This window comes from Hyperolius riggenbachi, chromosome 2, assembly GCF_040937935.1.
Source record: "Hyperolius riggenbachi isolate aHypRig1 chromosome 2, aHypRig1.pri, whole genome shotgun sequence".
In the NCBI taxonomy this organism is placed as follows: domain Eukaryota; kingdom Metazoa; phylum Chordata; class Amphibia; order Anura; family Hyperoliidae; genus Hyperolius; species Hyperolius riggenbachi.
This window is the reverse complement of record NC_090647.1, coordinates 488,514,688-488,538,069: the sequence shown is the minus strand read 5'-3', so window position 1 is coordinate 488,538,069 and position 23,382 is coordinate 488,514,688. Positions and strand designations below refer to the sequence as shown.

General features: G+C 42.4%; 1 protein-coding gene across 2 annotated transcripts in view; it reads right to left on the bottom strand.

Moving 5' to 3' along the window:
* LOC137547141 (interferon-induced GTP-binding protein Mx2-like) overlaps positions 1–23,382 on the bottom strand; it is an 89,542-nt gene that overhangs the window by 12,010 nt on the left and 54,150 nt on the right. For both annotated transcript variants that reach the window (XM_068270380.1, XM_068270381.1), the window contains 5 exons: positions 18,938–19,016; positions 16,493–16,615; positions 15,198–15,339; positions 11,785–11,943; positions 7,957–8,033 (listed from right to left, as the gene is read on the bottom strand). In XM_068270380.1, coding sequence (XP_068126481.1) covers positions 7,957–8,033; positions 11,785–11,943; positions 15,198–15,339; positions 16,493–16,615; positions 18,938–19,016 — 580 coding nt within the window. The remainder of the gene's footprint in view (positions 1–7,956; positions 8,034–11,784; positions 11,944–15,197; positions 15,340–16,492; positions 16,616–18,937; positions 19,017–23,382) is intronic.

Below are 23,382 nucleotides of genomic sequence, written 5' to 3'. Positions count from 1 at the left end.
TCGACTGGCCCTGCCTGGCCGAAGTGACGGGACCCGGTACCGGCGATAGAGGCGGCGGAGGACGGCGGCGTGGGAGCGATCCATGCTGATGGGGCTGTAGGAGTGTATAAATCTATTATTGTCGTCTCTGAGTCTCTTTAAGCTCTGGTCCTTAAGTGGTTAAAGGAGCACTATCAAACAGGGCTGTGAGTCGGTACAAAATCCTCAAACTCCTCAGGTTAGGATTCCACCAACTCCGACTTCTCTAATTTACATATTACAATCTTGTTGATTGAAAGTATGTAACATGAAATGCATCTCTTAACTGCCAACGCTTAGGAATTTTAAAAGACAACTGAAGTGAGAGGGATCTGGAGCTGCCGTATTAATTCCTTTTTAAACAATACCAGTTACCTGGATTATATCTGGCAGATCTTCTGCCTCTAGACTAAAACTAGTCCTTGGTAAGAGTATTTGTAGAGGGTACAGACAGGAACAATCAGGCCTAGGCACTGTAACTGTGGGTATATGTAAGAGTGATGTGCAGGTACTCTGCAGGGGAATAAGGAGATTCTTCCTCTATTACACATTCTTCATGCACAACCTGAACGTGAGTCAGGCCCTAGGCAATGTAACTGTGGGTACATGTAAGAGTGATGTGCAGGTACTCTGCAGGGGAATAAGGAGATTCTTCCTCTATTACACATTCTTCATGCACAACCTGAACGTGAGTCAGGCCCTAGGCAATGTAACTGTGGGTACATGTAAGAGTGATGTGCAGGTACTCTGCAGGGGAATGAGGAGATTCTTCCTCTATTATACACTCTTCGGGTACAATCTGAACCAGGTTTATGGGTGATAGATAACACCTCTGTGTTCAATGTGCACAACATTCTCAGTGAATTTCCTGCAGCTCTGTGGGTAATGCATATGTAGAGTATAGTACTACTGTGTAACAAAGTAAACCTGAGACAGATGAAATTAAAGTTTTATACATACTTGGGACTTCCTCCAGCCGCCTTCAGGCTAATCAGTCCCTTGCTGTCCTCCACCACCAGGATCTTCTGCTATGGGTCAAGGTACCTGAGCCAGTCGGCCGTAGTGCGCATGCCACACTCCGCCGCCAGGGCGTACTACACCTGCGCAGCACTATTGCACAGATGCAGAATGCTCCTGGCTGTGGAAGCGGCATGCGGCCGCATTGTGCTGACTGGCTGAATTACCGGGACTCGTATCAGAAGGTCCAGGTAGTCGGAGGAAGACAGCAAGGGACTGATTAGCCTGAAGGGGGCTGGAGGAAGCCCCAGGTATGTATAACACTTTTCTTTTCATCTGTGTCAGGTACCCTTTAATTCGTAGTCATCAAATCTAATTTTAACAACATATCAAATTATTTGATTTCTTGAGCAAAGAGAGTGCATTTGCATAAACCAGCATCAGCACCGAATTATTTCCATCTCATTGACCATCTCTATTAGTGACACAGCTACACATTAGGCGTTACAGCATAGATGTTATTTAGTATATATAAGAGATTCCTGTGTACACATCATATATACAGTCACAATCAGATGTATATATCTGACTTTAAAAATACGGGGACTGCTTTATTTAAGCAGCACAAGTAACTAATTTTTGTTTATTTCATTTTTGTGGACTAAGCACAGCTATTACTGTATATATAAATTATTTATGAGAAATAGAACATTTTATCATATTTTCTTTTTTTATTAGTTTAAATTCATTAGGAGTCGGAGTCGGTGCATTTTTTCCCGGACTCTAGGCACCCAAAAATTGCTCCGACTCCGACTCCTCAGCCCTGCTATCAAACCAAGTGTTCTAAAATGACAAAGTACTTATCAAATAACTTTACATGTTAAAGCTTTAATTCATGTATGTAGATTTTAGTTCAGTTGGAATATTTCATTTGCAAAGGTTTGCTTCAACATTACACTGTCAGACTGCATATGAAAAGGGGTATCAGGTTTCACATACAATTACAAACAAGTTATATTTCCTCTGCTCTCTGCAGACAGCTCAGTCAGAGATAGGCAGTAAGGCCTAGTGCACACCGGAGCGTTTCCGCTGCGGTTTGCGATCTGCTTGCGGGTGCGGATCTGCTAGGGTAATGTATTTCAATGGGCTGGTGCACACCAGAGCGGGAGGCGTTTTGCAGAAACGCATACTCCCGGGCTGCAGCAGATTTTGGATTGCAGATGCGTTTCTGCCTCAATGTTAAGTATAGGAAAAACGCAAACCGCTCTGAAAAACGGCACTTCAGAGCGGTTTGCCAGGCGTTTTTTGTTACAGTAGCTGTTCAGTAACAGCTTTACTGTAACAATACAGGAAATCTACTACACCAAAACCGCTACACAAAACCGCAAAACGCTAGCTGAAACGCTACAGAAAAATAACAAAAAGCGTTTCAAAATCTGCTAGCATTTTGCGGATCTGCTAGCGGTTTTTGGTGTGCACCAGGCCTAAGAGCTTTCTTTCATACACAGGGTTAACAGAGGCAGTGTGAGGGAATCTCCCTTTCTTCATGAATGAGTAGTCTCCTCAAATTTCGCCTCATTTGCTGTCATTAACCCATTCGCGTTCCGTCATTTTCACTTGAGAAATGTTCACCTCCCATTCATTAGCCTATAACTTTATCACTACTTATCACAATGAACTGATCTATATCTTGTTTTTTTCCGCCACCAATTAGGCTTTCTTAAGGGGGGGGGGGGGGGGGGGGCATTTTTCTAACAGGAAGAATAAGAAAAAAACGGAAAAAATCATTATTTCTCAGTTTTCACCCATTATAGTTTTAAAATAATACATGCCTCCATAAATAAAACTCACGTATTGTATTTGTCCATATGTCCCGGTTATTACACCGTTAAAATTATGTCCCTATCACAATGTATGGCGACAATATTTTATTTGGAAATAAAGGTGCATTTTTTACGTTTTGCATCTATCACTATTTACAAGTTTAAAATAAAAAAAATATAGAAATATATCATCTTTACATTGATATTTAAAAAGTTTAGACCCTTAGGTAAATATTTACATGTTTTTTTTTTATTGTAATGTTTTTGTTTTTTTATATTAAACATTTTATTTGGGTAGTTTTGGGAGGGTGGGATGTAAACAATAGGTTTATAATGTAAATGTGTGTTCATTTTTATTTATTTTTTTACTTTTAGTTGTAGTATTACTTTTTGGCCACAAGAAGGCGGCCATGAGTTTGTTTACATGACGTCACTCTGAGCGTAACATACGCTTAGAGCGACGCATGGGTCAGGTAACAGCCAGAAAAGGCGCAGCTTCCGAGAGAAGCTGTCGCTTTTTCAGCGGGGGAGAGGAATCAGTGATCGGGCACCATAGCCCGATTCACTGATTGCGTGGCTAACGAACCGCGGGACGGGAGCGCGTATGCACACGTGCGATCGGCCGCGGGAGCGCTTGGGAGCGCGCATGGTTCCTGGACGTAGTTTCTATGTCCAGGAACCAAAATAGGTTAAGTGTGAAAGGAATTTGAAAACAGTAAACAAAGAGATAAACATTTAACAGTATACAACCGTACTTAACAGCACTTCCCAAACTATTCCTATCTCAATTGAAAAAAACATGTTAATCGATAGTGTTCTTTTAAAGAGAACCCAAGGTAGGTTCAAATAATGTAAAATAAACTAGGCTACCTGATCTGCAGGGCTGAGCGGATCAGGTAGCCGACAAAACCGCTGCTCCCCGTCACTTCTGTGGGCTGCAGTAGCCCACTCTCACTTTGGTGACCCCCTGGGTCACGTAGCTGCGCTGAGAGACTGTGTTGTCTCTCATAGCGTGCAGCGAGGCGGAGGGCGGCAGGAGGTGCAGCCAGGGGAGAGAGCTGTCCAGTGGCAGCTCAGGAAATCCTGTAAGAACACCCCTGGCGGGCGGTTTAAACGGGGAATTCCTCTCCCCTCTATTTACCTCCGAGTTAGCGACAAATCTTGGGGGGCTATAGCGCGGTGGAGGGGGGGCAGAGAGTGGTGGTTGGGGTACACTGAGCCATGTCATTAGACAGAGAACATGGCTCTGTGTCCCATCTGCCCCATATCCCCACTCTCTTCTCTTTAAGTCATAGAAATGAGAACCTGCAACTTGCAGGATGGTCAGGCTGTATTGGATTAACCTACTGTTAACACACAAAGAAACAACATTTATATTACGCTTTTCTCCTGGCGGACTCAAAGCTCTATGGGCAGTGGCATTGCTTGGGAGTCTTGCCCAAGGTCTCCTACTGAATAGGTGCTGGCTTACTGAACCAGTACACTATCCAGCCACTTTAACTACTGTAAAGCTAGCCATACATAAATCGATTATGGCCAGATATGCCAAGCTGATCAATCCCGTCCAACTGGAATTTGATCAGATAGTGGCCAGATTAACCAGACTTTTTAACTGATCATCTGCACAAAATAGTTTAAAAGTCACTTGATTATGTTTTTAGTAGGAGGGCTCTTCGATCTCTTTTAGTCTCCTATACTTTCCTTGTGGTTTTGGGTCACCCCAAGCTGCTTAGGTACTCTGTTTTACTGGTCCAAGCCCTATCCCATAGAGCCATATCAATCCCTGCCATGTACTGATGAGGACCAAAAGTCAGAAGCAGGCTGTCTGCAGGTGGGGTTGGTGTGACTTTGTCAAATTTAAAGCTATAGTCTTGCTATACACCAGCGGTTCTGGATGCTAACAAACACGTATTTCCACTGCGCTCAGACGTAATCCAACCACAAGGATGTGACAGGTTGTTCACCAGCAGCTGCTCCAATGTACTCTGGGACCAAAGCACTATGCTGATAGAGAACAAAACAGGAAAAGGAAAGGAGCGCTCTCTGGTGCATTAACCTTTTTAATCACTCTTTCGCAAGATATAAAATAAACGTACACAATATAAATATCAATAAAACTTGTCACACTCTAGGTGTATGTCACCATGTCCTGGAGATGGTATCTCTGCTTAAACGCCTCCACGCTATGGCCAGTAGCAGCAGGAATCCCGGATTCCTGCTGCTACTGGCCATAGCGTGGAGGCGTTTAAGCAGAGATACCATCTCCAGGACATGGTGACATACACCTAGAGTGTGACAAGTTTTATTGATATTTATATTGTGTACGTTTATTTTATATCTTGCGAAAGAGTGATTAAAAAGGTTAATGCACCAGAGAGCGCTCCTTTCCTTTTCCTGTTTGGTTCTGGATGCTAGCCTGGCTTCAGAGGCATAAAGAGATCATTTGCATATTCAGTAGCGGTTCATTGTGGGTAACCACAGATGTTCACTTAAAGCGGATCCGAGATGAAAAACTAACTATAACAAGGTAACTTGACTATATATCTTATCTAAAGTTTAGATAGTTTACACAGCATATCTAGCTGAAAACAGCTTCAAAAGTTTATGATTATTTATTCCTGTGATACAGCCATGTTCTGTTTGTCACATTGTCACAGGCTGAGGGCTGGAGATGCTATCAGCTTGCCTGTGTGTACATTCAGTCCCCTCTCCTCCTCCCTCCTCCCCTCTGCCTCTGAAATAAATGGCTAGTAACTTCCTCCTCCTCCTTCCCAGACTGAGCTCCCATAAGCCCTTGCTACAGTGCCAAGGCACAAAAGGAGCGGTGGGCGAGGCTTGTTTAGTTTATAGGGAATCAGAGTATTAAAACAAAACAAAAAAAGTATTTGGCTTCAGGAATGCTGTATAAACTATATGAAAGGAACACAATTATGCAATAAGTAAAAGTTTATCTCGGATCAATTAAAGCTGAATTTTCGCAAATACCTCCTGTTTTAAGAAGGCAAAACACACCAAGGATTGCTTTTTAGTAGGAGGGCTGTTACGGTCTCTTTTAGTCCCCTATACTTTCCTTGTATTTTTGGGTCACCCCAAGCTGCTTGGTTACTGTGATGATTAAATATGTGAGAGAAATAGATTACTAATAAATGTGATCAGGGTGATTGAATCAGTTAAATTGTACTGGAGATCAGTATCTTTGAAACTCAAGAAACCTCAGCTGCTTCATTTGAGAACTGGTGTTTAATGTACCCACTCGAATGGGGAGTTTTATCATATCTACACTTTTAAATCAACCCCATGTCTTTTACTAATACATAAGTCAATGGCTGGGAATGAGACTGTAAATTAGGGTCTTCTACAATCAGATGGTCGCACTGCTGCACTATTTTGATGAAGGGCAGTATGTACTATTCCATCTCTTCCATTTTGGAAACAAGATACTGCATCGGGCATATCTCACCTCAGCAGGCCCAGATTTACAACACAGAAGCCTATAGGCACAGATGTCCTGGCACTCTATACTTTGCTCTCCATGAACCTGGCCCTGCTGTCACTTCTCCCTTATTTCCCCTGCCTGGGGTAGGTAGCCACAGGAGTCCCCTAATACTGAGTGTACCTCTGGCTACCTAATACTAAGTAGCTAGAAGCGCCCCCAACTGAATGGAGATCTTGTCAGTGGAATGCAGAGAGCTGGGTGGGTAACCTCTCATTTATGCTCCACTTGAGATGGGAAGGAGGGAGGCAGGAAGGGAGTGACCTGCCTTCCCATCATCAGGCACCTATGGGCATGTGCCTACAGTGCCTTATAGTCAATCCATCCCAGCAACCCAGTCAAGATGCATAAGCGTGATGCTAAGGTCTCTAAGTTTAACTTCTAAGGATGTAGGGAAAAAGGTACGTTTATTCATTTGCGGTGGTGCTGTCCTATCATATCATGTGTATGAGATGATATATGCAACCTTCTATCTAAAATCTTGCAGAGAAAATAAAATTCTATATTTATTTTAGGCAACAAAGATCATAAAGTGAAATAGCCGGGACACAGATGATCACCGTTTATCTGCATAATAGCTAAATCACACATAGCAGCGAAGTGGGAAGACCCACAGCTATGTCTAGATCTATCTAGAGATACATAAGGTATGTACATTCATGATATATGAGAAAATCATTGCCATTAGCATTGATAGAAGGAACCAATTTGACAATCAGTTACAATGCAGTATGTGAACAATAGATGTCTGAGACACAGTACCCTTAATGTGTGACCATTTCTTTTTTTATGGCAGATCAACCTATTGACATGTTATGCCCTAAATTTTGGAGGCAAACAAGGTCCAGTCACACTCTCTGGCAAACCACCCAAATCAAGGGGGTGAGGTGTGCAGAATTGTTTCCCAGGATACTACAGGGACTTCAGTACAGAAAGCAAGTGGAAATCCGCACCACCTCTCAGGATAAATCTTGTTTTATTAGTAACAAATTAACATATACATTAAAAAGAACCAACAGGCAAGACAGTCCACTGTTTCGGGCGCCTGCCCATCTTCATGTTGCCAGGTTCATGGCAACATGAAGATGGGCAGGAGCCCGAAACAGTGGACTGTCTTGCCTGTTGGTTCTTTTTAATGTATATGTTAATTTGTTACTAATAAAACAAGATTTATCCTGAGAGGTGGTGCGGATTTCCACTTGCTTTCTGTACTAAATTTTGGAGGCTTCAGTGACCCCTAATTTATCTAAACCAATTAATACTTTCATCCTTTAGAACCCTACCAGGGACGTAACTAGAAATTACTGGGCCCACCTGCATAACTTTGGATGGGGCCCCCTCCCACAGCACTTGGGGAGGGGTAGGGGTAGAAAGGTTGGGGGTAGAAAATCGCTGTACACAAGACACTGCTGAACACTGAAAAGGAGTCTACAAATCTTTGTCTGCAAAACTTTGTTATGATTCCTTATCAGTGGCTGAGCAGATGCAGTCATTAGAACAATTGTGCAGAGAGCAGAAAGTTTTTTCTCTCCATGCCCTTAGTTGTCAGTCTCTCAGGATGGGGCCCCCTGTGGTTTCTGGGCCCCCCTGCAACTGCATCCCTTGCAGGGTCTATTGTTACACCCTATGATTTTAGCCAATATTGGTTACTGTTTAGTCTCTTACCACAGCAGAAGAATGTAGATTTTTAAACTGTTCAAAGCATTGTGATGCCTCATTCTTAAAACATCTGAGGACCAGTTCTGTAAAAAAAAAAAGAAAAGGATGTGAAATGAGTACATGACATATCTCAGCATTACTGTACTGATAGGAAGCATGTTCCACTTTTACTGACGAAAGCACAATGCATTTTGTTCAGCTCTGTTTAAAGGACAACCGGAGCAAGAGCGATATGGAGGCTGCCATATTTATTTCCTTTTAAACAATACCAGTTGCCTGGCTGTCCTGCTGATCCTCTACCTCTAATACTTTTACCCTGAACAAGCATTCAGCAGATCAGGTGTTTCTGACAATATTGTCAGATCTGACAAGATTAGCTGCATGCTTGTTTCTGGCATTATTCAGACTCTACTGCAGGCAAATAACTCAGCAGGGCTGCCAGGCAACTGGTATTCCTTAAAAGGAAATAACTATGGCAGCCTCCATATCCCTCTCACGTCAGTTGTCCTTTAAGGCCTAGTTCACACATATAGTGTGACATTCAAGGCTCTACACCCAAATACATAGCGGATCTATTGGAACTTTATGCCCCTCCACGCACCCTCCGCTCTGCCAACAAGATGAAGCTGGTTGTTCCCAGGATACACTTAACATTTGGTGCTCGGGCCTTTTCCTATGCAGCCCCTACTCTATGGAACTCACTTCCACAATCAGTACGAGAGGCTCCTTCTCTGGACAGCTTTAAAAACAGGCTAAAAACCCACCTCTTCTCCCGAGCCTTTGAGACTGCATAATGCAGGGTCACAGCGCTCTGTGTCCCCAGGGAGAAAAGTGCTATAGAAATATTATTGTTATTGTTATAGTTGGCTGCATAATTTCAGTCACCTTACCATCATGATACACCCACATACAGTAGCCATCAGGGCCGGAGCTACCATATGAAAAAATGGGCAATTGTCCCAGGGCCCCAGAGCCTGTAGGGGCCCCCAAGGTGTCCCTCCCCATCTTAACTGTTGCTCCCCAGGGACTCTGCAGTCTTTGGCAGAGTAGCGTCTCATCTGTGCTGGCGGGCAGGTGAGACACTACACTGACACTGCATAGGTCCTAGGGAGCACAGTTAAGTTGGGAGGTGATTGGGGGAGGGTCAGCAGCCAGCTCAGGGGCCCATGAGGGAAATTTGGCTGCAACAAAGGGCCCCTAATGACGCTTTTTGGTCGCGGAGTGTCTGTTGGGGGGCCCCAGGCTAATTTTGCCCTAGGGCCCAATTGTTTCTTGAACCGGCCCTAGTAGCCATATACCACCAAATTGGTTGTCCATAAACACTATGGCCTCGATTCATAAAAGTGCTGTCAGTAAGGTAAACTCGAGCGGGGAAACACCGCTGTCGGTATTTCCGCCTTCAGGATGGTAATTCATAAAAATGTTGCTAGTTGTGACAGGCGTGCGGAGATATTCCGCTGTAGGCAGGCGTTAGGCTGTCGGGAGACATGCGGAAACAGGAGAAGCAGGCGGAGTCCCTCCGTGCGGTGTTCTCTCTGCAGCTGCTTGGGAGGTCTGTCCCATTCACTGCACTGTATTCCGCACGCTTCTCGCCACATCAGAGGTAGCGGTAATACCCGTCCGCATACCGCTACCTCTAATCTTTATGAATTGACTACTTGTTACTTTTGCTATGATAATCACCGCGCAAGGCGGTGATTTATCACTCTGCTCGCGAATGTCGGCTTTTCATGCGGAAAAAGCCTTTATGAATACAGATTTTGCTGTGTGGTCGGTAAAGTGAGCCGTTTTCAGCATTTCCGAATGCGGGAATGCTTTATGAATCGAGGCCTTTGAGTTCTGGTGGCTGAGCAACTGCATGGTTACTATATGTTTGATAAATGTGGCATGTTCCAACTGAAAATCTCTTGCTTTCCATACTGTAAATACTGTATCATGGCAAGACATCATTTGGTAACTGGGGACAAGTCAGATTAATCACTCAGGACAGGTGCACTGGAAAACAGACCACATTTCAGGAGAGACAGTCCTTTCATTCGAGCGGCAAGATATAGAACGCCACCATTTTCACTACAACCCCCTCACACCCTCCCTCTTCCCACATATCACTCACATTTTTAAGGTCTCTTTTCCCGTGTATTTGTTTATAATGACCTGTAAAATACCATATTAAAGGACCATAAGACACACTTTGTATCTCCAAAAAATGGGTAGGAAAAGTTAATGAGTCTTATGGTCCAAATAAAACAATTTGAGGGGGGTGGCCTGGCACTGACAAGAATGGCAGCTTCATTTCTGTCCTGCCTCCCCAGTCTTCATTGCGGGCACTCTAATCCGCTGCTACAGCGCTCTTTTCAGTGGGTGACCCCTTCACACAGGCCCTTCAGGCACTACCTCCAGGGCTTTGGCTCCACTTTCCGCTTTCTGGACAGGAGTAGTGCACTGACTGTGGCCTTTTTTCGGTCAACAAAATCCTGCAAGGCCCTGGCTACACCTGGGTAACTCGGCTGCAAATTTGGAATTGTCTCAGAATGCTTTTGGGCAGCTACTGCACACCTATACTGGACCCCCAAGCTTTATAACAGTGCATGTGCCTTCTCCAACACCCTGCTTTATCAATTTAAAGGTACAGGGTTTTTTGTTTGTTTTGTTTTTATGCATGACTGTTGTTTCTGTCCCTATGCTTTGGAGAAGCCAGCTCCAGCACTGCAGAGCTGCATATACACTTTATAAGTGTTCAGGAAGATGGCGCATTAATTGGCAGCCATGGCCACAGATTCTGTCTTCTTCTTGTTTTTCGGCCCCTTTCTCTACCAATTCTCTTAGTTTTCCTACCTGAAGGTGTGCAGTGTTGTCCGGTGTAGCCTGGTACATTGATGCGGTTCATGGAGAGTCCAGGACCTGAAGGTTTTTCCACCTTGCCGCTGCCTGGTACGTTGTCTGTGCAAGTACAGGCCTTGTGGAGTCCACCGCTATTACCCAGGAGATCAGGGCTCCACTGAGGTAGGAAGACACTGCGCTGATCAGGACACTTTTGGCTTTGTTGCCGGATGCTGGCTCCATCCATCCATCGCCTGCTGCTGCTCCACCGCAGCAGGGACACCTCTGGTTCAGCCCCTCCATGAGGCCACCACAGCCGGATGCTTCTGTGACATCCAGATTATCTTGACCATCTCTGTTAAATGCTGCCCAACAGAAATGAACACTACTGCACCTTTTGAACTGGAACACCTTGGCCAGCACTGCCAGATGTCAGCAATCGGGATCTCAGCAGCATCAGCCAACACCGCAGGTTTCTTTCATGAAGTACTGGGTCATCACCACTGAACCTTCACCTCCCTCTGTCCCCCTCCCCCCATGTCTCCTTAGGGATGACAGATGATTGCTGAGGGCTACTGGTGGTGCCGTAGTATGGCAGACTTGGCTCTTGACTTTTAGAAATTATCTCTCCATCCTTCCAGAACCTGTATGAGCCAAAACCCATTACGGGTACAACCCCCATTTGTACTTGGCGAAATAAATGATTATAAGTGACAAGACAATATACTCTGTACGGCGCTGCAGAATACGATGGCAGTATATAAATACTAAATAATAATAATGTTTATTGCTTTGATATTGACCCAGGGAGCAGTGTAGCTTAGGAGACAGCTTTGGGGGAAAGGTCCACAAGATGCCCCTGCACCCTGGACGTACCAGGTGTAGAATATTTTCTTCCCCTGGTTTTTCGCCTCTAAACCTAGGGGTGTCATGGTCAGGTTTGTCTTATGGTGAGAAAAATATGGTATATACTTGCCTTCCTAAATGTATGTGTTTATATGAGCAGAATCTCACCTTTAACACAGTGGAGGAGACTGATAGCTGGCGCTTCATAGTTGTGTGTCTGCATACGCACAATATCCTCAAATTTCGGGTAGTTGATGAATCCCTGGAGTTCCCGACCACGGCACCGTTCTTCATAAAAAATTCCCTTATCTTCCAATTCCTTTACGACTGAAATATTAAAGATTGTTTAAAATAGGAAGTTCAAAACATTAAGAATAGTTCTCTTAATGCAGCAGGGTCAGCCATATTATGCCAAATAACTACTTGCTCTACTTACATAACAGATGCATTGTACTGTAGGGCCGGCCTTAGGTTTCACAGCGCCCTGAGCGAAATCTGATTTTTGTGCCCCCTCCCCTTTCATCTGCTGCGTGCGTGCCCACACACTTACGCATGCATGCGAACACACACACGCGCACACGCGCACGCACGCACGCACGCGCACACACACACACACACACACACACACACACACACACACACACAATTTAACTTCTCTCCTGAGTTAACTCCTAGGACAGTGGTTCCCAACCTTTCTGAAGTCGTGACACATCACGCCAAATGCTCAGATCTCCATGACATGTCACATATGTATAATAGAAAAAAAAATATTAATAACCACAAAATGGATGGAAAGAGTGCATTATCCTGAATACACTTAAAAAATGAAGGCTAGAACCTTCCGGAATATTAATAAAAACAATCAATGGGACAGTTAGCCCCCCCAATTTGGAACGATAGCACGGCACCAACAATTAGCACCACACGTTATTGCCCCAGCACGCCCCCCCCCCCCCCCAAAAAAAAACGCCATCAGACTCAGTATATGTAGGTAGCCAGGTATAGGTGCCCCCAGTATAGGATCTCATGTGTAAGGTTCCCTCAATATAGGTAGCCAAGCATAGGTTCCCCCAGTATAGAAAGTCAATTGTAGGTCTCCCCCCATAGGTAGCCAGGCTTAGGTGCCTCCAGTATAGGTAGCTAGGTGTTGGTGCATTCAGTATAGGTAGCCAGGAGTAGATGCACTCCCTCAGTATAGGTAGCCAGCTATAGGTGCACCCAATATAGGAAGTCAGGTGTAGGTGCTCTCAGTATAGTTAGCCAGCTATAGGTGCCCCCATTGGAAGCCGGCGCCCTGAGCGACCGCTCCGGTTGCTCATATCAAAGGCCGGCTATGTGTCCACGTTTTGTTTTCAGTGAATCTAATATAGCAAATAAAAAGAATTCTGTTCCTAGCATTTGTCATCTTGGTTCCCTCTGACTGAAACCTAAACTGATGTAATTTCCTCCCTGGTTTTTTTTTCTACTAGAATCTGTCATAGCTGCTTCCCCAATAGTTAGACTGCAGTCACCAGACTTCTCAAACAAAACATCCGTGGCCACCACCAGGGCACAAAAGCTCAAATAGGCTCTAAATAGATTGCAGGCAGGGGATTGAAATGTATTATAATGCATAAAACAGATTTTAAAAAAAGATACATCCAGGGTCCATGTACACTGGATCCTGATTACATCGAAAGCACATATAAGGTTTTTGCATAGACAACAATGTTAAATTCACCTTATTCAAACACAGTCAGATTGCTGGTCCTATCAGGAAATAGCCCTCCCCGGCCAGGTTTCAGCCTTCACCTTCATCAGGGGATTTTATATTTTACGTGTTTTTCTGCTATTGTGGATTGGGAACCTCTGGCAGCTATGTAATTGCCGTCTAGCGCTCAGATCTACAAATCAAAGTATGGATCCGCACACAGGCTTATTCAGGAACAGTGAAACCTTTATTGTCCCATCACACACGTTACAATCATCTGACCATTACACCGACAATCGTTTTGGGGCCAGCAGGGTCCCCTTTGTCAAGGCATGGATAGACATACCTGATGTAACATAATGATTGTAACATGTGTGATGGGATAATAAAGGTTTCACTGTTTCTGAATAAGCCTGTGTACGGATCCATACTTTGATTTGTGGATTACAATTGCCGAGGATCCTGCACCAGCACTCGCTGGATTAAGGTGTGCGGTTCTTCTTCTCTGCATTTAGCACATATATCTATCTACATCTTCAAGCTGCTTGTTTTGTAAACACATGAAAACACAGCATCGAGATTGTATTTCTGCTCAAACTGAACTGCAATCAGCCAATCAGTGAGGAGTAGGAATGTGGGAGGGGAAATGACAAGCTTCCCTCTCTCACTGCCTTCGGCGATGGTGAGAATAGAGCCAGTCTGCTTGAGATAAGATTTATTACAGAAGAAACTTTTCTGATTAGATTGAAGCACTTGCATTGCAGGGTGAGATTCCTGGCAGCATAATAATCACAGATCAGTGGCTAAATGGAGTTTCATTTTGTCGCTGACAATCCCTCTTTAAGGCTCTATTTACACTTAATGCGTTGCGTTGAGTTCCATCGCATTGCATCGCGTTGCATTCCACTTGCCAAAATGGGACGCAATGCAATGCATTAAGTGTAAATAGGTCCTAAAGGATCACTGGGAGGGCACAGTTACATACCAATATACAGAAATATATAGACATAGAAAGTGTTTCTGATGCTAAAACTAGGGAAATTACTGTATAAGTGGGTATCCTGAATAATTTACTGCATTCTACTATATGTCACGACAGTGCCTCTCAAAGGTGGCCTTACACTTATCGTATTTCCCTGTTTGATTCCGGACAGACACCATGATCTAATCTAAATCTAGTGCCCCGACATGTCCAGTGATCAAATTTTTATGTAAAATTGATCAATGTTATTGATCGGGCTGGACAGAAGATTTGCATCGATCAGTAGGTGGTCAGTCAACGGGCTATAGCATTGCACTATATCGAGCGGTGCATCACTGTGGTTAGATATGTTTTCAAACCATTTCCTGCTAAAGTCTACTGTTTATCGATGTGCTGTTTGTGGTAGGAATCAGTTCCTCTGTCAGGGGCCCATACACTGGTCGAATTCAGCCATCGATCGATTGATCGATTCTATAGAATCGATTGATTGGTCGGAAATCGATTCTATCAAATTTATCGATCGATCAATTTGCGTCCGATTCAATCAATTTGATCTATCTGACAGGATGGAAAATCTAGGTCGATCTGCTGCTGGCAGCAGATCGATAGCCCATAGAGTTGCATTGGATCTAATGGTCCAATAATGCTTTTAGATCAATTTCCAATAGATTTAATTCTGAAATCTATTGGAAATCTGTTCCTAGTGTGTGGCACACATCAGATTGATTCCTGTCAGATTCACCTTGACCGGCATCTGACAGAAATCTATCTGATGGTCGAATCTGCTGCAAATCTATAAGTGTATGACCACCTTTACTAGTTACTCCCAGTAACATAAATAGCTTTCCATTCAGAAATCAAGTATCAACTATCCAGATTCTGTACTGTAGTGATCTGTTCCATACTTACACCGTGAATTGGAATTCTTCATCATTTTCTCCCATTCACTGAACAATGCTCTCAAGTTTTTGAAAAGTTTTAAGTCTTCACTGTTTCCTTCAATCTCTCCATTCACAACGCGTGTGATTATGCTTGAAAATGCTTTAATTTTCTGGTAGAAAACAAAAATATAGACAGTATAAACAGATAGCATGTAAGTACCCACAATTCCCAACATATCCCTTTATATCCTTTCACAGCACTTCTACCTTCCAGTCCTCACTTATTCTCCAGCTATCTTTACTGTGCAGTATTATATGCACTTGAGGTGGTGGAATGGAGTTAGTTTGGCTTCGAGGGGCCGGACTGAGCCTGCACCGACTGACAGAATTACCAGGCCGCCTAGCAGAGGATCCAGGCGGCGTGGGAAGACAGTAAGGGACCAATCAATCCGGAAGGGGGCTAGAGGAAGGCCCAGGTATGTATAAAAATCATCTCAAGTATCTTAATCATCTCAGGTACAGTTTTAACGATTAAGATTAAATGTATTGCAAAATTTAGAAACCAATGATAATGATGCATTCATGTGTTTATTCAAGGCAACCACTATGTTGTGACCCGAAGGGGTTGGATGGATTGGGAAAACCTCTTCGTTAATGAGGTTTGACTCATTTGTATATATTGGATACTATTTTATTCCTTGTTATGTACCTGATGAAGCAGGGCCATTTTTAGGCATAGAGAAACCACGCAGATGTCTGGGGGAACAGCTGCAGGAGGGGGCACCACAGAGCTATTCTTAGCACACGGGGCTTTATGGAACTCTTATACTGTATACACTACCACTAGTTCCAGTAAAGGCTCATACACATACTTGACTAAAGTCAGCTGAGAGCTAATAACGAACACCTCGGCCGATAATCATGGATGTGTACGGCAACCCCCAGCCCATGAGTGACACATTGGGCTTGATTCACAAAGCCATGCTAACTCATAGAATGGTCGCGCGAGCGTTTTGCGCTCATAACGTTTTTACGCACAATTGCGAATTTTTGCACGAAAACCGTTACACGCGTTATAACGCAAGCAAAACGCTAGTGTGACCGTGCTATCTGTTAGCACGGCTTTGTGAATCAAACCCAATGTCAGCAACACAGCTGACACGCGTCTGTACTGGCCGGCTCATCGATGTTGCCCAAGGGGATCCAATTTTTTTCTGTAAATACTCATACTGGCAATCAAGTACGTTGGCGTCTTCGTTTTTCCCCATATTTTTTGTTTTCATTAGCCATCTTACAAACATGAGAAATGTCACCAATACGTACAGTAGCAAGAAACTGGAGTTTGTCATCATCTGAGTCTGGAACGCCCATGCCAATTATATTCAGTTCGTCCTCTGCTGACTGGAGCTTGCTTCTGATCTGGTGACCTACATTAGGCAGTGACCTCTGAAGAAAAAACAAAGTGTGGTCAGAGTGATTGATTAAGAAAAATATGGCAACGTAAACATTTTTTTATAATGCATCTAAAGGGATGCATGTGTCATCCAACTCCAGCCATTATGACAAATAAACATTTCCATCATGTGACATTGGGGTAGTTTGTAAAATCCACTGTATTTCCCGCCCCTTCTTAACCAGTTCACCACTAAGATTTTTTCCCTTTATAGACAAGACCAATTTTCACATCCCAGCACTCCTCCCTTTAATTTGCCAATAACTTTATCACTACTAATCACAACAAAATGATCTATATCTTGTTTTTTTTGCCACCAATGAGGCTTTCTTTGAGTGGTACATTTTGCTAAGAAATATTTTATTACAATGCTGGGAATACACGGTTCATTTTTGAGGTGATTAGATAGTTAGATGAGGTCAAAGGCCTAGTGCACACCAGAGCGGTTCTGCTGCGGTTTGCGATCCACTTGCGGGTGCAATTCCGCTTGGGTAATGTATTTCAATGGGCTGGTGCACACCAGAGCGGGAGGCATTTTGCAGAAAAGCATACTCCCGGGCTGCTGCAGATTTTGGATTGCGGATGCGTTTCTGCCTCAATGTTAAGTATAGGAAAAACGCAAACCGCTCTGAAAAACGGCACTTCAGAGCAGTTTGCCAGGCGGTTTTTTGTTACAGTAGCTGTTCAGTAACAGCTTTACTGTAACAATACATGAAATCTACTACACCAAAAACGCTTCCCAAAACCGCAAAATGCTAGGTGAAACGCTACATAAAAATATGAAAAAGCGGTTCAAAATCTGCTAGCATTTTGCGGATCTGCTAGGCCTGTGCACCAGGCCTAAGAGGTCTTTTGCAGTCCATCAGTCTAATGGTGCCCATACATGATACAATAAAAATGTTCGATTATCCCGTTTATTCATTCTAAATGATCGAATCGAATGAAAGTTGAAAATATATATTTTTTTTTTTGATCAAGAAATTGGAACGATTATCCTGTTTTTTCGAGAAAACTCTGATCGGACATGCTGGAAAAATCTTTATATTTGATCTAACGGAATAATCAAACTAAATTATCTAATCGAAAAAAATGAAAAATTGTACAATGTATGGACACCTTAAGTGCATTTTAACAGGAATAATAAGAAAAAAAAATTCCATATTTCTCAGTTTTCGGTCTTTATAGTTTTAAAATAAACCTGCTTCTGTGGATAAAACCCACACATTTTATTTGCTTATTTGTCCCGGTTATTACAATATTTAAAATATGTCCCTAGTACAATGTATGGCGGAAATATTTTATTTGGAAAAAAAATTGTATTTTTCAGTTTTGCGTCTGTGAATAATTACAAGCCCTTATTTGCAATAATATACCTTCATGAAATACATACTAAAAATGTGGCAACTATTTTTTTTTTATGTCACTTTTTTGTTTTGGTAACTATGGAAGAGTGGGGGAGGTAAGGGGTTAATTAATTAATGGGGGATTTTATTAATTTTTAGTTAATTTTATGTATATAGGTGAAATTTTACTATTTGGCCACTAGATGTCCACCCACTTTATATTCCTGTGTACTGTGAAGAGTACATAGGAAGTAATGCGTGTGTGTGTTTACTTTCACTTTGTCAATGACCACCAGCATCTGATTGATGCCGCTGCTCATTGTTCACGGCAGGCACATCGATTAGTGAATGGGAACTGTATAAAACGCACGCGGGGGGCCCCTAGGATTTTAGATGAAGTCCTGCAGAGCATAGATATACTGCCCGTGGGACGACAACTAGATAGCCATTGGAGAAAGCGGACCCAAACACTTGCACAGCACACAATAAAAAGTCTTTATTCCACATATGGTTTCTGAAGAAATCCACTTCTCATTGTTCTGTGCTTGTTTAAGCAGATTAACATTTCTAATTAGGTCTTATCAGCAATTGTGAATAGACTGCAGGAGAGTTCTGCAGAGGCAGTTCTCCATATAGTAAACACCGAGGCTTAACCCTTTTATTGCTCCCTGCAAAACTAAAACCAAGTAAAACTTCAGGTTTTTGTATGATTTCCATAAAAGTTATCATGCTGTGGCTAAACATTTAGAGCAGAGAGGAAATTCTAAATTTCGTTCCACTTTACGACAAGGAATAGGACTCCTGCCATATGCTCTGGAATAATCAAGACATTATGGCAAGTTAGAGATTACACAGTATACCCCACCTATTCCCAACAGAAAATCTGCCATTGGTTTACACAGACACCCTTCTCTCCCTACACTCTGGGACAATCCACAGTGTCTTCTGTTCTATAATAAGCTAGGTACTTACAAAAATATGGGCCACAAGCTCGCTGGTGAGTTTATCGGCCAGGATGGGGATTGTAGCCAGACCATCTCTCATTAGAGTGCTAAAAGTGAAAGAAAAGAAAATAAGGTACAATTTAATAAAGTTTAGGAAAGCATCTATTATTGATTAGAGCAACCCTGAAAGCAGTCCATGAGTAATACCTGTTCACTGCTATAGCCCTGAGGAGTCAGGTTATAAGCACAAAAGCCACTGAAAACACTGATGAGAAAAGAGGAGGGATCTTTACCTCATAAGGAAGAAGCTGATGGTTTAGTCATTTTCACAAATTACATAACAGCTTACTCATCAAAAGAGAACCAAATGTCTATGTTAAATTATTCATTTTTTAAGTTTGTCACTCTGTCTAGGGACAAACTTCACCAGGTGTAGACTACTTTTCTAAATGACTCCTTATAATTATGCTGCTGAATAACGGTTTCAGAAGTTCCTCAATCCTCACTGAAGCTTCTAAAATATTTACTACTGTCAGTGCCAAGGGTACTACTAAACACTAAAAGTGTGTCGATGTTTTAGAAATAACTGGATTGCTTCCAAAGTGTGTTTTCTAATATATATATATATCCTACTAATATAATAAATGGGAAAGTTCGGATGTTTGGATGTTTGTTACTCGATCACGCAAAAACGGCTGAACGGATTTAAATGAAATTTGGCACACACATAGTACATTACCTGGAATAAAGTATAGGATACTTTTTATTCCCATAACCAAAAAGAGACAAATACAAATTTCACTGGAAAATGTAAACTGCAGCCATACACTGTTACACTGGAGGTGTGTTTAGCTTCTAAGGGTAGAATGGTTAATTTGCATATATTCAGCAGTGATGCTCTGGGAGACATCTCAAGCTCACTCCAACCTGAATTATCGCAATTTTTTTCTGTTTTAAGAAAGCAAACATTTGTTTTGCTTAACATCTTAGTAAGGGGGCTTTTAGGACCATTGTAGTCCCTTACACACTCCAATGAGTTCTGGGTCACCATGAGCTTGCTGGGTAGCATGTCCCTCTCGGTGTTACAAGCCCTACTGCATAGAGCCAAATTAATCTATGCCATGCACTGATAAGGGTCAAACAATCCAAAACAGTCTGCATGCATGTTGGATTATTATGGCTCTGTACAATTTAACAGGCTGACACATCATTGCATTCCAGCGGTTCTGGAGGTGTGTTTAGCTTCTAAGGGTAACAATGGTTAATTAGCATATTTTCAGCAGTGATGCACTGGAAGACATCTCAAGCTCACTCCAACCTAAATTATCGCAAATTCTTTCTGTTTTAAGAAAGCAAACTTTTGTTTTTCTTACACTGTTAATGGTAGGGTTTGCACAGTTGGTCGTTGGGTGACTAGGGTTATTATTCAGAAAAGTGGTTGGAGCCTATAAAAACCAATCAAAATTCACCTAATGATTTTCAAGGGGAATATTTACATTTCTGCCATTCTTGCACTGTTAATGGCACAAGCCTCAAACCTGGTATAGTTGATCATTGGGTGACTGGGGTTCAATTTCAGAAAGGGGGTGGAGCCACAAATAGCCAATCAGATTTGTTTCATTCCAATGCAAATTATTGTTGCCAAACACCGCAAAGCTCACAAACTTGGTCATTGAGTAATTGATTAATTATGTGTTAGGGTTAGGAAAGTGGGCACAGCCAACACCAGCCAAATACATAAGTGGGCAACGCCGGGTCATAAGTGGGCGGAGACAAATACAAATTTTACTGGGAAAATGTAAACAGCAGCCATTCTTACACTGTTAATGGTAGGGTTCTCAAACTTTACACAGTTGGTTACTGGGTGACTGGGGTTAATATTCAAAAAAGTGGGTGGAGCCTACAAAAAACAATCAAAAATTACCTATTGATTTTTCAGGGGACTATTTCATTGCTGCCATTCTTGCACTGTTCATGGCACCAGCCTCAAACCTGGTACAGTTGATCATTGCGTGACTGGGGTTTAAATTTATATAAGGGGGTGGAGCCCCAAACAGCCAATCTGATTTGTTTCATTTTAATGCAGGTTATTGATGCCAAAGACCGTAAAGCTCACAAACTTGGTCATTGAGTAATTGAGTAATTGTGTGTTAGGGTTAGGAAAAGTGGGCGCAGCCAACACCAGACAAATCCATAATCGGGCAATGCTGGGTCATCAGTAGGCGGAGACAAATACAAATTTCACTGAGAAAATGTAAACTGCAGAAATTCTTACACTATTAATGGTAGGGTTCTCAAACGTTGCACAGTTGGTCACTGGGTGACTGAGATTAATATTCAGAAAAGTGGGTGGAGCCTACAAAAGCCAATCAAAATCCACCTATTAATCTTTAAGGGGAATATTTAATTGATGCCATTCTTGCACTGTTAATGGCACAAGCCTCTTGCACTGTTAATCACCTGTACCTGGTACAGTTGGCCATTGGGTGATTGGGGTTCAAATTCAGAAAAGGGGTGGAGCCACAGCCAATCAGATTTATTTTATTTCAATTTAAATTATTGATGCCAAAGACCTCAAAGCTCACAAACTTGGTCATTAAGTAATTTTGTGTTTGGGTTAGAAAAAGTGGGCGGAGCTAGCACCAGCCAAATACATACCTGGGCAATGCCGAGTCTTCAGTGGGCGGAGACAAACACAAATTTCACTGGGAAAATGTAAACTGCAGCCATTCTTACACTATTAATTGTGGGGTTCTAAAACTTTGCACAGTTGGTCACTGGGTGACTGGGATTAATATTCAGAAAAGTGGGTGGAGCCTACAAAAACCAATCACAATTCACCTATTGATTTTCAAGGCAAATATTTAATTGCTGCCATTTTTGCACTGTTAATGGCACAAGCCTCAAACCTGGTACAGTTGATCATTGGGTGACTGGGGTTAAATATTTAGAGAAGGGGTGGGGCTACAAACAGCGAATCAGATGTGGCCACAGCCAACAGCAGCCAAATACATACCCGGGAAACATCAGGACATCAGTGGGTGGAGAAAAATAAAAATTTAACTGCCAGAATGTAAACTGCAGCCATTCTTACACTGTCTGTCAATGGCAGGGTTCTTAAACTTTGCACAGTGGGTGACTGGGATTAATATTCAGAAAAGTAGGTGGAGCCTACAAAAGCTAATCAAAATTCACCTATTGATTTTCAAAGTAGTGGAGCCACAGCCAATTATTGATGCCAAAGACCGCAAAGCTCACAAACTAGGTAATTGTGTGTTAGGATTAGAAAAAGTGGACAGAGCTAACACTAGCCAATTACATACCCGGGCAACGCCGGGCGACCAGCTAGTATATATATATATATATATATATATATATATACACTGCTGCTATGATATGCAATATTAAAGGGGCACTATGGCAAAAAAATTTAAAGTTTTAAATATGTGCAAACATAAACAAATAAGAATTAGGGAGTAAAGTGAGCCATAAATTACTTTTCTCCTATGTTGCTGCCATTTACAGTAGGTCGTAGAAATCTGAAAGAAGCGACAGGTTTTGGACTAGTCTATCTCTTCATAGGGGATTCTCAGCAAGGCTTTTATTCTTTATAAAGATATTCGTTAAAAAGGATTTAAACAATGATGCTGGCCAGCTTCCCTGCTCGCTACACAGTGTTTTGGCAGTTGGACAGAGCAACTGAATTTCACTAATTGCTTTTGAAAATAAATAAATTCTCCATGAAGAGATGGACTAGTCCAAAAACTATTGCTTCTGTCAGATTTCTACGACCTACTGTAAGTGACTGCAACATAGGAGAAAAGTAATTTATGGCTCATTTTACTCTGGAAAAAAAGTACTTTTTATTTGTCTATGTATGCACATATTTGAAATTTTACAATTTTTCGCCATAGTGCCCCTTTAACTTAAAGTCAGTTTGAGTAATACCGTACTTCTTTATTGGAATAAAGTCTCGTATTTAAGATAAATTGCATTTCCGTAAATGGTTCTTACCACTCCACAAGAACAGTTTTGTCACCATGATTGTGCCATAATCTATTGAAGCGTACCTGAACTCAGAACTTCCTCTCTGTGTTAAAAGATATGCAACAGCATAGTTACATAGTTATTTTGGTTGAAAAAAGACATACGTCCATCGAGTTGCCATAACGACTTCCTATGGCAATGCATTCCACATCTTAATCACTCTTACTGTTAAGAACCCTTTCCTAAATAAATGGTTAAAACTTTTTCCTGCATGCGCAGATCATGTCCTCTAGTCCAGTGGTGCTCACCGCCAGGTCGTGATCACGCTTACGCGTGGATTCACGACCATTTTGACGCATTCCGCCTCGGACACGAAAATCCGTGAATAGATTTTCAACCGCGAAAATCTACTTAGGCTTCGCGTGAATGCGAACAGAAATCCGCATTCACGCTCGTGAAACCCGGCGCTGAAGTCGTGGTTTGCGG